We start from the raw sequence: 13,635 nt of genomic DNA on the forward strand, positions 1-13,635 counted from the left end.
GCAGCAATCCCAGACAGCTTTCATGCCGGATAGAAACATCCTAGAAGGGGTGGTGGTTTTGCATGAAACGCTCCATGAAATCCACTCGAAGAAACTCGATGGAGTCATTTTTAAAGTGGATTTCGAGAAAGCGTACGACAAAGTTAAGTGGCCTTTCCTGCAACAAGCTTTGCGTATGAAAGGGTTCGACGACGTCTGGAGGAGCCAGATTGAATCGTTCACGCAAAAGGGTAGTGTTGGCATTAAAGTGAATGACGACATTGGTCATTACTTCCAAACACACAAGGGCTTGCGACAAGGAGATCCGATGTCCCCTATTCTGTTCAACATAGTTGTGGACATGTTGGCAGTTCTGTTACAGAGAGCCAAGGAGGCTGGCCAAGTAGGAGGCTTGGTGCCTCATCTAGTGGATGGAGGAATTTCCATCCTTCAGTACGCTGATGACACTATCATCTTCATGGAGCATGACTTGGTAAAAGCAAGAAATATGAAGTTGTTGCTTTGTTTGTTTGAGCAATTGAGTGGGCTCAAAATTAACTTCCACAAAAGCGAGTTGTTCTGTTTTGGTAGAGCCAAGGAGGAACAAGAAGCTTACAAACAATTGTTTGGATGTGGTTCGGGGGAGCTGCCATTCACATACCTAGGAATTCCTATACATCACTGTAGGCTTACGAACAACGAATGGAAGTGTATCGAGGATCGATTCGAGAAAAAGCTAAGTTGTTGGAAGGGTAAGCTCATGTCATATGGAGGCCGTTTAATTCTTATTAATTCGGTGCTCACGAGCATGCCCATGTTTCTTTTGTCTTTCTTTGAAGTCCCAGTTGGTGTAAGGAAAAGACTGGACTTCTATCGATCGCGTTTCTTTTGGCAGGGAGATGAGCTAAAAAGAAAATACCGGTTAGCGAAGTGGGATATCATTTGTAGGCCGAAAGACCAAGGGGGTATGGGGATTGAAAATCTCGAGGTTAAGAACCGATGCCTTCTTAGTAAGTGGTTGTGGAAGTTATCTTCAGGAACTGACGCCACTTGGGCTCAAATCCTTCGTAATAAGTATCTTCAAACCAAAACTTTGTCTCAGGTCACGGTTAGACAAACTGATTCACCCTTTTGGAAAGGGCTCATGAAAGTTAAGCTTTCATTTTTTCAGAGGGCAAAGCATATAGTTGGTAATGGTGCCAGCACAAGATTCTGGGAGGATACTTGGCTCGGAGGTACACCCCTTGCAATCCAGTATCCGTCGTTGTATCGTGTTGTCCAAAGGCGCGATGCTCTGGTTGCAACGGTCTTTCTTTCGATACCCCTTAATATTCAATTTAGAAGATCGTTAGTGGGCAATCGTTGGGAACAGTGGCTACATCTAGTTAGGAGACTGATGCAAGTCCAACTTTCACAACAACCTGATAAACTGCGCTGGAATCTCACTAGGTCGGGTGAATTCACAGTTAAATCAATGTATGTTGATGTTATTAATTCAAGCTCGATTCGTTCTTCCAAGCATGTGTGGGATGTCAAAGTTCCTTTAAAGATCAAGGTGTTTATGTGGTTTCTACACAAACAAGTTATCTTAACAAAGGACAATTTAACAAAGCGCAATTGGACAGGACCTACTAGGTGTAGTTTCTGTGATCAGGGTGAAACCATTAATCATTTATTCTTTGATTGCCCACTAGCTAGAATTCTTTGGACAACTGTTCATGTTGCTTTCAATATTCATCCACCAAGCTCGGTTAACATGTTGTTTGGAACATGGCTCAACAGGGTAGAGCCCGGGTTAGCAAAACATATTCGCTTGGGGGTGTGCGCCTTAGTATGGGCGCTTTGGAATTGCAGAAATGATCTTGTCTTTAACAGAACAACAAACATTCATGTTTTGCAGGTTATCTTCAGAGCTACGGCACTTATCCGTTCCTGGTCGCTACTCACTCCGACGGAGGCCAGGGAGCTTTTGGTTACTGGTGCTATCCGATGGGAGACGGTAGCTCGGGATATTTTCAGCCGGTTTGGATGGCGGTCATGTAATAGGATAGGCAATTAGTTTACCTGTCTATTTTTGAGCCAACCGGTTGTGGTTTATCCTTTATTTGGCTAGCTTGTGTATCTAGCCTTTAGGCTCTGTGTGAGCCTTTCTTCTTCATTTTATTTTGCTACTTTTGAGATTTCGAGACCTTGTGGATGGTTTATTGTTAATAAGATGGCCGTATGCATCATGCTGATGCAGAGGCCGGGGATCCCTCCTTTTCGAAAAAAAAACAACTCCAAATAAATAAATAAATGAAAGCTAGGTAAATTTTTGCCCTCGAATCAAAATGAAGTATGAACGGTCCAAAATTGCTTGGAAGCGTCCCAAAAAGCATCATTCAGATCACGCTGAAGATAACACTTCCAGAAAACCAAGGAAGGAAGGAAGCCAGCGGAGCTAGCTACTAGTAGCACCTACAGCAAGCAAGCAAGCAAGCAAGCAAACGCTTTACCCTTTTCCCTTTCTCCTTTCTCCTTTCCGAGCGAGGAAGGTGCATGCATACACAGCTCTTCACATGGACATGCTTGACTTCGCCGCCCGTCTCCGTACAATCCGCACGCGGCGACGGCCACAAACAAAGTCCTCCGGCCGATCAGTCGACGGACGGCCGGCCGCCTCGTATCCCATCCTCCGCACGCGCTTTGCGCTTTTGCTCACAGGAAACGCGTCGCCTGAAACCCACTGATGATCCCAGCAAGCATCCGTCCATCGGCAAATTGATCTGACCCCGGAATCACTTCTCGCCGTCGCCGGAGGCACTTGCAGAATATTTCCGACTGATGGAATGGCATTGGCATGGCATGGAGAATTGGGAATCTGCGGCTGCTTTTGAGCTTTTGTTCATAAACGGATGGATAAACCGCACGACGAAACGGAGGCGCAACCGCTAGATCAGTACTGCGGCGTGGAACCGCCAGCAGCAGAGTGACTCGTCGCGACGTCTGTTCTTCTCCTTGCAGGTCACCAGCCTGGCTAGCTTCCATGGCGACCTGGCATGAGATGAGATAGCGAAAAGATAAAATGCCACGGCGAACCTAACCTTTTGAGCTCCATCCAGCCCCTTTCTGCCCAATGCCGACCAGTTGCTTAAACCACAGGCGACGGGACGATGCATGCGTGCGTCTTTGTCACCCACACGTCGACGTGGGACATTGATGCGAGAGAGGAAGAAAGAAAAGAGGAAGCTTGTGCTCTACCTAATCGATCTGGCCCTTCTAGACGCCGGCCAGCTTTGCAATTGAATTCTATACAGCACCAGGATCCTCCTCCTCCACTGAGACGCCTCCAGCTACGTACTTGAACCAAAAGGAAGGCATAACTATTAGCGCACGCGCTGCTCGCACATTAGATTAGGTCACCAATCAAGAGTACGCAGGGCGCTGTGGTTTGGTGCTTGGGTGCCTTTCCCTCCAATAGCATGCACCCAAAGAGGAGAAAGAATCGTTGGGACTTGGCTTTGACAAAACGCACCTGGGATCGGAACTTGGGAAGGGCGCGCGTCCACGCGTGATCTTGTGCAATAGGTTCCGATGCCGATCTTGTTCCGCGGCACGCCTGTCCATCCTGTCCTCCTTGTCATGCTGAGATTTGCGGAACCACTCCTCAGTTCAGGGCCTTTGGGTTAACAAGTATTCGCAAATTGCGGGTCGGCCTTGCAGAAGCTTCTTTGATCTTTGATGCCTGCATCAAAAACAAGGAAGTTAATTTCAGCATCCTGTAGGCAGTTCAGACGGAACTCTTGATGGCGGGTGAACTTTCTTGTGTCAGGTGTTACAAGTTCATCTCATGTCAGTACTCAGCAGCTGCTTGTAAAACCTGTTTGCCATGCAATTTGAAGTTATGGTCAACCCTGTGGATCGGATGCAGCAAGGAAGAGGAAAGTGACAGTAGTAAACAGGGACACGGCGACAAATAATAGCTTCTGAGTGCTGTTACGTTATGTACACATCAGTTTGTCCATTCGTATAATTAACCAGCATTTTCTTTTTTGCGGTTAACCAGAAGAGGGTCACATCTCCATTTCATATGGAAATGGAAAGCCCAAGTCGAATCTCATGCTTGATCGACTAAATAGACTTCTGGAGCGTGCTCGCTAGTGGTCACATCCCATGCCATGAAGGCGGTGGCAAACTAGCCCATGAGAGGTAGGGAGAGGCGCACAGAACAAACAACCCGGTGAGAGCAGTGACGTCAGCCCTAGACGATGAAAACCCTAGCATGAGGTCAGGAACGAGCACCCAGTTGGATCCAGATCCAACGGGTGGGATTAACCGGTCCCAATGAGCCTTTGCCAGGGACAAGTGGGACCACCGCTCACAAGACCTGCTATGGCCTGCGGAAATAGAGTATCTGGGTGACTCTCGAGGATGAAAGGAGAGGGAACATGAGAGGTCAAATTGGCTCCCCTCAACAACAAAATCTTACCAAGAAGCTCCGAAGAAAAAATAATTTACCATCACCATTTCCTGAGCTCTTTTATTTGTTTCAAAATGATCTCCAAGTTGACAGCACAACACAAATAGCGTCTCACCATACCATACGGTGCTCATTTAGAGCACACGGAAATTTCACACGGCCGATTTCATCTCCAACAGAAGCAGTAAATGGCACATCACACATGCATCGTTCAGGAAGTGCACATGACGAACTGAGCACAGAAGCTAACACAATACACAGTGTATACAAACTATACAGCAAGGTCTTCATATATGCTCACAAAGAAGATTGCCGCCTGCCGCATCTCTTCCACCTTCCAAGTTTCTCCATACCCTGGAACGGAAAAGCATGTGAATGATCAAAGACATGAACAGAAGGGGGCCATAGCTCCGATATAGCTGCCGACAAGAGGAGCGAGCGTTCACAAGATAACTCATTTTTCTTCCCCGGAGATAACTCGGTACAGGAAAAGCAACAGCGGCGTGTAGGATGTACCTTGCGCGGTTTAATAGCCAGCTCGTTGTCTTCCATCCAAACAGCCTTGAAACCCAGCGGCTCCAGCACATTCTGATAGCTGCAGTTTCGCAAAAGAACGGCCATCGGGTCAATAATGAAGGCAGGATAACATTTCTGTTTCTGTCCTACACAAAGCTGCGTCATCACCGAGGAAAAACCCGAGCTTTTCAACTGGAAATTAATTCTTTCGACGATAGGGACGGGACATGCATACTTACTCAGCAACTGTATTATTGTAGGGCGGCCCCCCTTCTTGATCGCTGATCTGTAAGAGGAAATATTATATGCAGTGCCCTCCAGTTGTGAACAAAGTAATGTGACGGCATCCGAAGAAGCCGGCCACGTTCGTGCACCTATCCAGATTAATTTTGGTGCTTAGCACTGATTTAATATGTGCATCAACACCCCCTTGTTTCGATCAGGGATGGGCATTGGAGTAGGCACCTGGAATTTTTGTCTGTTTTATATTAGAGCACTGAGTGTCTGTCCGACTCCGAAGTGTCAAAGCAAAATACATTGGAACGACAGCGTGGGAGGTTTTAGCATGTCTTTATCAAATGTCAGCATTAGCTTTAAGAAGAGTAAGCATACTGATTCTTTTAAAGGGTGTCATGCACCAAAGGTCATGAAAACATGTGGTTACACAAGGATAGGAAATGAGGAAACAGCGATAAGATGGTTGGTGGATTTGCGCGTCAAGTGCTCAGTCCCGTTGATTCACACCAAGCTATGGACCCCACATTAATCAATTCATCCAATGTCCTTTGATACGTATTGTTGCATGTTGCAGTTCTCTGGAACATAGGTCCAGGAAACTATACAGGTAATTACTCAAAAGAATTTGGCTCTACTAAGATACCTAGATTCTATTTGCTTTCTTCGGAGTTCAGAACTTGCTGCAGTCGTAGCTGCTGTGAATTTAGTAGCGAGTTCCAGTTGTTACCTATGACTACTCTGTCTACTCGTGATCCTTGATAGAAGGACAGCAATACCACCACAATCCTCCAGGATTAGGCTATTCTTATAACATAGAACAGCATAGAAATTTTAAAGGTAAATCAACTGGTTCATATTTTTAGAGTTCAGTTTAGTATATATCATATCATATGATAAGTAGAATAACATCTCCAATGCAAAAGTAAACAAGCAGCATAGAGAGATTCTGTCCTCACCAAATATATCAAGGTGATAAGCTCTCCATCTGGTTTCAGAAGGCGACTAACTGTCTCTGCCCAAGCACCCCTCATGCTCGGATCAAGTGCACAAAAGAACCTGTGTGGATTAATAAAGGTGATCTAAACTGCCTCCAGAACAACAAATAAGCAAGATAAATTGACGCGTACGTATAATCGAAAATGAGGTCAAATGGTTCACTTGGTCTCCACTTGAAGAAGTCAGCAACCAGAAAAGAAAACCAATCTGCATTTGGCAAAGATGATGACCACTGGTACATCAACAGGGAAAACGATTAAATGTATATAAGTTTTAGCACCACAAAGGGTACCTAGGATAACAAGACGTTTTTTCAGATAAATGGTATAGTACATTACATTTATTCCCAGTTATGATTATTACTTATGAAAACACCAATTCAATCCAAATACCAAGACCTGGGTTCAGTTGCCATTATAATCAATACTGCATTAGAATTCATGAGTACACATGTAAAAATGTAAAAATTAGAGGTAGCATCCTTGGTCACAAAGTCATCATTTTAGAAGATATATGGTTGCCTGCTGTAATTAGCTTCACGCGTGGTTCCCTTTTCCTATTTTGAGGATAGTTTGCCCCGTGACATAAATCAAACACAACCATGCTCCGCATATAAGCTTTTGCTTCCATGAAACAAGGTTAATCTTTCCCAGCACAAAATGGACCTGAAGCTCTGTTTTTGAGTCGCCGACTAATCGCCGATTAGTCGCCGACTAATCGCCAAGTTGTTGCGGCGTGGCTGGCTCACGCAGGTGACTTGACTCAGGGAGCAAGTCGCGCAACTTGCGTGGCTCGCCGGCGACTTGGGGCGATTAGTCACACGACTCGCTGGCTCGCGTGGCTTGCTGCTGCTGTATATGTGATCATGTGGGGACTGGGGAAGGAGGAGGAACGAAGGAAAGAGAGCGCAGGGTGGGCTCTATATGTGCTCTGCTTAGATGTAGTATATTTTCTCTGTTGTATATGTGCTCTTCTGCTGCTGTATATCTATGTGCTCTGCTGCTCTATGTACTGTTGTGCCATGGCGACTTGGGGCGACTAATCAAGCCAAGTCGCTGACTCAAGCCAGCAAGTCACTAGCCGCAGCCTCGGCGACTTGGCTTGACTCGGCGACTCAAAAACCTTGACCTGAAGCACTTTGGAAATAATTTTTTTTCTAGATAAGGTATCAAGCATGTTTACATGACAAATCATGATTGTGCACAGAAGAATTTAGCAAAACAAAACCATTAAAAGAAGCAACTAGCATTGTGTTATAAGCTCACCTTAGCTGCGAATCAAGCTCTTACTCAGTTACATCTCACCTGCTTAGCCTTCTCAGCAGCTATATTAGAAATCTCTAAGCCAACGACAAATCTCTCGGGGCTTGCCAGAGCAACCACATCATAACCCTGTTATACAGCAGCTCAATCAGAAAAGATTGATGACAAGTTGTTGCAACGAAAATCGGAGCAGAACCCTAACGTATTTTGCAATTCAAGTTGTAAATTTTGGTTTAGTTGTCATATTCATTAAAAAATAGTTTAGTTGCCACATTATTCTCGCATCCAGGACTCCCAATAGAAAAAATATATATTCTACACACTAGTTCATACATATGACAATTGCTCTCTGTGTAAACAAATTTGATATGTTTAGTAGGCTAAAGAAGTACTAGATCACATTGTTACGGTATGTGATGATTTGTTTTTATCAAATGGTGAAAGAGCTGAATGTTTAACTGGCGACCAATTTTTTTTTAGTAATTGATCACCACATTATTATTGAACCTTTTCCTTAGCAAGAAACTTGGGATTACCATTGGGTTTCTTTTAAATCTTATAAAGACTTAGATGACTCATTCCATATAACGGATGTCACTTGGGTTTATAGGTGTAGCCAGAAAATTGCACAGATTGAAGGGAAAGGCGTAAGTGTTCAGACAGAGGCAGATGATAAATGCCATCTGCTTAACATACCATGCCGCATCCCGGGACCAACGCTCTTCCTTTAGGGAGAGTTCCTGATTTAACGAGATGCTCGATGATAGGCGTCGGCTTCCCCAGATCCCACGGGGTTACGCCAGTCTCCCAGGACTTCTCCCAGCCATCTGACCAGAAGCAGCAATAATGAGCAACCAAAAATAGCAAGGGAAACTACTCCAGAAGACAGGAAACAGATACAATGCTGAACCGAAAAACGAATCAAGCGATTGTACGAGGCACCATGACACATTAAGCCGGCAGTGCATTTCTCTGCTTTGCAGTGATCCACTGTTTGCATCTCAATCAAACACCCTTTACCCTCTAGTGAAAATCCCCTCATTCGTTATGGGTTAGCCTGGTTTCATGCTTGGTTTGGTGAAGCATCTAAGCTGATTCTTCCATCGACCGCTCTACCGCGTTATTTCCGTATTTCTGGAATTGCTTGCCGACGAAATGGGTGGAGACTCTCCCCTAACCTGCGACCCCCATCTGAGAAACTCTCCAACCATAATCCAATTTTCACACATTGAGGCCTAGTCGGCTACCAAACATACATAGGTCGTTGCCTCCAACCAACTCGCCGCGGAAAATTCCCCAACTACTCGTCGGCCCGCTCGCCGCGATCCGTCCACCCCACACACAGCTAGCCGATCGCGCGAACCACCAGGTACGAGACGAGACTAGACGAGATCGCCCGACCTCGACGAGGACGAGAAACCACCAGCAGCACACCACATTCATTCATTCATTCAACTCCCCCACCCACCCAACAGCGACCCGCAGCAGCCAACCAACCAATCGGCCCAGAGATCGAGCGAGCTCACCTGCCGCGTCGCCGCCGCCCCGGAAGATCTCCCGCAGCCTCCCCACCGTCGGGTTCCCGCCCGGGTCCCCCGCCCCCGCCCCCGCCGACGACCCCATCGCCGCCGCCCGCGCCCCGCGCGAGACGACGGCGCGGCCAGCCGGCAGCACGTGGCGCATCCGCCGCGCTGTCGAGCCGGGAGAGCGCGCGCGAGAAAGCTTCGCGCTTTGCGGCGACAAAAAGCGGAAAAGGATAAAAAACAATGGCAGGAGGAGGAGTACAAAATACGAAGGGGATAAGAGGATAAAACCGGCGAGGGAGGGAGGGGAGAAAAAAGAAAGGGCAAAGCGGGGAAGAAAAGGAAAGCCGGAGCCGGGCGGAGCTGTCGAGTATATCACTTCCCCTGTGCGCACGCCTCCGCCCCGTCCCCTCCCTCACCCGCACCCAAATCCGTCCTCCTCCCGCGGCGGGGGGAGAGGAGGAAGGGGAAAGCCGGCGGCTTTGCGCATGGCGGAGGCGGCGGCGGGGCCGGCGTCGGCGCTGCTGGACCTGCCGGAGCCGCTGCTGCTGCTCATCCTCGGCGCCCTCCACGACCCGCGCTCGCGGCACCGGGCCTCCATGGCCTGCCGCCGGCTGCTGGCGGCGGAGCGGGCGACGCGGGCGGCCATGGCGCTGCGCGGGGACCCGCGGACGGCCGACTTCCTCCTCCTCCCGCCGGCCTTCTGCTTCCCGGCGCTGGAGCGGCTCGACCTCTCCCTCGCCTCGCCGTGGGGCCACCCGCTGCTCTCGTCCGCCTCGCGCGTCGCGGGGGCGCCCGCCTCCTCCTCCTCCAACCACCTCGCGCTCCGCCCGGAGGAGATCGCGGAGCGGAACGCGTACGTGGCGGCGCGCCTCGCCGCCTACTTCCCCGCCGTGGCCCGCCTCGCCGTCTACTGCCGCGACCCCTCCACGCTCACCAGCCTGGCCCCCTGCTGGCGGGCCACGCTGCGGGCCGTCAAGCTCGTGCGCTGGCACCAGCGGCCGCTCGACCTCCCCGGCGGCGCGGATCTCGAGCCGCTGCTCGGGGCCTGCCCCCAGCTCGCGGCCCTCGACCTCTCCGAGTTCTACTGCTGGACGGAGGACGTCGTGCCGGCGCTCGACGCGCACCCGGCCGCCGCCGCCAGGCTCACCGACCTCGACCTCGGCCTCGCCGGCGCCTCCAACGGCTTCCACGCCGCCGAGCTCGCGGCCATCGCCGCCGCCTGCCCCGGCCTCCGGCGGCTCGTCGCGCCCTGCGTCTTCAACCCCCGCTACGTCGACCACGTCGGCGACGACGCGCTGCGCTCGCTCGCCGCCAGCTGCCCCCGGCTCACCGTCCTGCGCCTCAGCGAGCCCTTCGAGCCGGCGTCCACCAGCCAGCGGGAGCAGGCGGGCATTACCGCCGTGGGGCTCGTCGACTTCTTTGCCGCGCTCCCTGGGCTGGAGGACCTCATGCTGGACCTCCAGCACAATGTGCTCGAGGCAGCTCCGGCGATGGAGGTGCTCGCGCGCAGGTGCCCGCGGATCAAGGTCCTGACGCTGGGGTGCTTCCAGGGGCTCTGCAAGGCTGCCTGGTTGCATCTCGACGGCGTCGCCGTGTGCGGTGGGCTGGAGTCGCTCTGCATCAAGAACTGCGAGGATCTCACCGACGCCAGCCTCGGCACGATCGGCCGTGGCTGTGGGAGGCTTGCCAAGTTTGCCATCCAAGGATGTGACCATGTCACGTCAGATGGGATCAGGAGGCTAGCTGTGGTGCTCCGGCCTACATTGAAGGAGGTCAGTGTGCTGCACTGCCGGTTCCTGCACACTGCAGCCTGCCTTGCTGCTCTGAACCCAATCCGCGATCGGATTGAGAGCCTTGAAATCAACTGTGACTGGGAGGAGGTTGAACAGCCCAGCTCCAGCTGCATGGCCAATGGCACAACCGGAAGTGATCATGAGGATGACGAGCCTAGTGAAATGGCGTACCAGTCCGCGCCCAAGAAATGCAGGTTCTCCTACTTGGAAATGGATAATTATGAAAGCTGGGAGATGCTCCGCTCACTCTCCCTTTGGTGCCCTGCTGGTCAGCTGCTCTCCCCGCTCATTTCTGCCGGGCTCGATAGCTGCCCTGTTCTTGAGAAGATCTCGATTAAGGTGGAGGGCGATCTCCGGACTTGTCCGCGTCCATTTCACGGGTCAGCTTTTGGCTTAAGCGACCTTGGAGCCTTCCAGGCGCTGGCCAAGATGAAGTTGGACCTCAGCGAGGCGGTGGGTTATGCGCTCACCGCGCCAACGGGGCATATGGATCTTTCTCAGTGGGAGCGGTTTTATCTGAGCGGTATCGAGTCATTGCTGAGTTTGTATGAGCTGGACTACTGGCCGCCCCAAGACAAGGACGTGAACCACCGGAGCCTGTCACTGCCAGCGGTCGCACTTTTCCAGCACTCCATCGGACTCAGGAAGCTCTTCATCCATGGCACCACACATGAGCACTTCATGAGCTTCTTCCAGAAAATGCCAAACTTGAGGGACGTGCAGCTAAGGGAGGACTACTATCCAGCACCGGAGAATGACATGATGATCACAGAGATGCGGGCTGAATCTTGCCTCCGGTTTGAGCAGCAGCTGAACAACCGGCAATTTCGGCAAATTCCTGATTAACGCTGAATTGGGTGCACCATTACAGTGATTCGATGTTGAATACATCAACACAGAGAGCCCTTGCTCTTGTTTAGTCACCCAGAGTGCTACTGAAGTATCTCTGGGTTGCTTGCGATGATTGCTGTAGTAACTGGAATTGCTCAGTACATTGATGATAAGAGTAGAAGACAATGCCTGATCAAGTGACCGTGGTATCGAATCTTTATTTGCATTCCTTTTCTTTTTCTGGTGTAATAAGAGAGAGACTCAGAGTTCACATATTTGCAGGAGGCAAGATGATAAGTTAGCATTTGAGGGAATTTTGTCAAGGGAAAAAGTTTTTTATTTATTTTCAAGCTGAGCTCAGTTGAACTGCGGCAAGAGAAATTGGCGTTATTATTCGGGTAAATTGTAATGTTTGAGCTCTGTAAACATTAGAAAAATCGGCAGTCACTTGTTTGTCATATGCCCTTGTTCTTCAACCGCCACATTTCATCATTCTGAAGATGGCCTTATTCCAAAATTTGCTGGTTAATTATACGAATGGAGAAACTGGTGCGTACACTGTAGCAGCACTGGGAAGTTATAATTTGCGCTGTGTCCTTGTGCTTACTGCTGTCTCCTTTGCCTTGCATCCGCAGGGTTGACCATAAGTTCAAATTGCATGGCAAACAGGTTTAACAATCTGCTACAGACTAGTGAGTACTGACATGAGATGAACTTGTAACACGCCTGATCCAAGAAAGTACACCCGTCATTAAGAATTCCATCTGATCTGACTACAGAATGCTGAAATTAACTTTCTTCCTTCTTGATGCAGGCATCAAAGATCAAAGAAGCTTCTGCAAGGTCCAGGCAAGCAGCCCATCATCAGAGCAGGCTACGACAATTTGCTGATGCTCGTTAACCCAAAGGCCCCGAACTAACTGAGAAGTGGTTCCGCAAATCGCAGCATGACAAGGAGGACAGGATGGACAGGCGTGCCGCGGAACAAGATCGGCATCGGAACATATTGCAGAAGATCTGGTATGGACGCGCGCCCTTCCAAGTTCCGATCCCAGGTGCGTTTTGTCAAAGCCAAGTCCCAGCGATTCTTTCTCCTCTTTGGGTGCATGCTATTGGAGGGAAAGGCACCCAAGCACCAAGTACCAAGCACTCTTAGTGACAGAGAGGTCTCTGTTTGTCCCAATCTAATGTGCGAGCAGCGCGTGCGCTAATAGTATGCCTTCTTTTCGGGTTAAGTAGTTAGCTGGAGGCGTCTCAGTGGAGGAGTAGGATGCTGGTGCTCTATAGAATTCAGTGCAAAGCTGGCGTCTAGAAGGGCCAGATTAGATTAGGTAGAGCAGAAGCTTCCTCTCTTCTTTCTTCCTCTCGCGTGCATGTGCCACGTTGAGGGCTTGTTGGTCGCTCGATTGGCCCTTTGTGTGTGTGTGACAAAGACGCACACATGCATCGTCCCGTTGCCTATCGTTTAAGCAACTGGTCGGCATTGGGCATTGGGCATTGGGCATTGGGCAGACGGAGCTCAAAAGGTTCGCCGCGGCATTTTATCTTTTATATCTCATCTCATATTTAGTTAGCATTACCTTGTTGCTGGCGGTTCCACGCTGCAGTACTGATCTAGTGGTTGTGCCTCCCTTCCGTCGTGCGGTTTATCCATCAGTTTATGAACCAAAGCTCAAAAGCAGCCGCAGATGCCCAATTCTCCATGCCATGCCATGCCATTCCATCAGCCGCAGATGCCCAATTCCCCATGCCGTTCCATTCCAAAAGTGCCTGCCTGATGAGGAGTGATTCCGAGGTCAGATCACCCGGTGGATGGATGCTTGCTCGATCGTGGGCCTCAGGCGATGCGCTTCCTGCGAGCGAAAGCGCAACGCCGTGCTGAGAGGCGTGATTCTGGACCATGGTTCAGCCGAACCTATGGTCGACGCCGTACGATTCAACATCCTGCTACATGTGGATCCGCGTCACGCATTGTTTAATATGCAAACAGCTCCCATCATGCAATTTTTTAATCAATCATGCACGGATCCTTATGA

The 13,635-nt window shown here is 49.9% G+C and overlaps 2 protein-coding genes across 2 annotated transcripts; one reads left to right on the plus strand and one right to left on the minus strand.

The window, feature by feature from the left end:
- Positions 1 to 4,460: 4,460 nt before the first annotated feature.
- LOC119328842 (probable thiol methyltransferase 2) lies at positions 4,461 to 9,147 on the minus strand. Its single transcript, XM_037601838.1, has 8 exons — positions 8,976 to 9,147; positions 8,146 to 8,276; positions 7,492 to 7,578; positions 6,319 to 6,419; positions 6,148 to 6,247; positions 5,194 to 5,240; positions 4,955 to 5,033; positions 4,461 to 4,792 (listed from the first exon to the last, which is right to left on the minus strand). The coding sequence occupies exons 1-8, from the start codon at positions 9,130 to 9,132 to the stop codon at positions 4,736 to 4,738; spliced, it is 759 nt and encodes a 252-aa protein (XP_037457735.1). The 5' UTR covers positions 9,133 to 9,147; the 3' UTR covers positions 4,461 to 4,735.
- A 158-nt stretch (positions 9,148 to 9,305) lies between these two features.
- LOC119328841 (F-box/LRR-repeat MAX2 homolog) lies at positions 9,306 to 12,059 on the plus strand. Its single transcript, XM_037601837.1, has 2 exons — positions 9,306 to 11,805; positions 11,882 to 12,059. The coding sequence occupies exon 1, from the start codon at positions 9,461 to 9,463 to the stop codon at positions 11,612 to 11,614; it is 2,154 nt and encodes a 717-aa protein (XP_037457734.1). The 5' UTR covers positions 9,306 to 9,460; the 3' UTR covers positions 11,615 to 11,805; positions 11,882 to 12,059.
- The last annotated feature ends 1,576 nt before the right edge of the window (positions 12,060 to 13,635 follow it).

Source organism: Triticum dicoccoides, chromosome 7A (assembly GCF_002162155.2).
Source record: "Triticum dicoccoides isolate Atlit2015 ecotype Zavitan chromosome 7A, WEW_v2.0, whole genome shotgun sequence".
Lineage (NCBI taxonomy): Eukaryota > Viridiplantae > Streptophyta > Magnoliopsida > Poales > Poaceae > Triticum > Triticum dicoccoides.

What these genes read in the sequence shown, in the direction of transcription:
- LOC119328841 (XM_037601837.1), top strand. Translation starts at nt 9,461, where the DNA reads ATGGCGGAGGCGGCGGCGGGGCCGGCGTCGGCGCTGCTGGACCTGCCG.
- LOC119328842 (XM_037601838.1), bottom strand. Translation starts at nt 9,132, where the DNA reads ATGCGCCACGTGCTGCCGGCTGGCCGCGCCGTCGTCTCGCGCGGGGCG. An exon ending in GGGCGGCGGCGACGCGGCAG is followed by an intron (nt 8,277 to 8,975) that starts GTGAGCTCGCTC and finishes GCTTCTGGTCAG; the next exon opens with ATGGCTGGGAGAAGTCCTGG. An exon ending in TGGTCCCGGGATGCGGCATG is followed by an intron (nt 7,579 to 8,145) that starts GTATGTTAAGCA and finishes GCTGTATAACAG; the next exon opens with GGTTATGATGTGGTTGCTCT.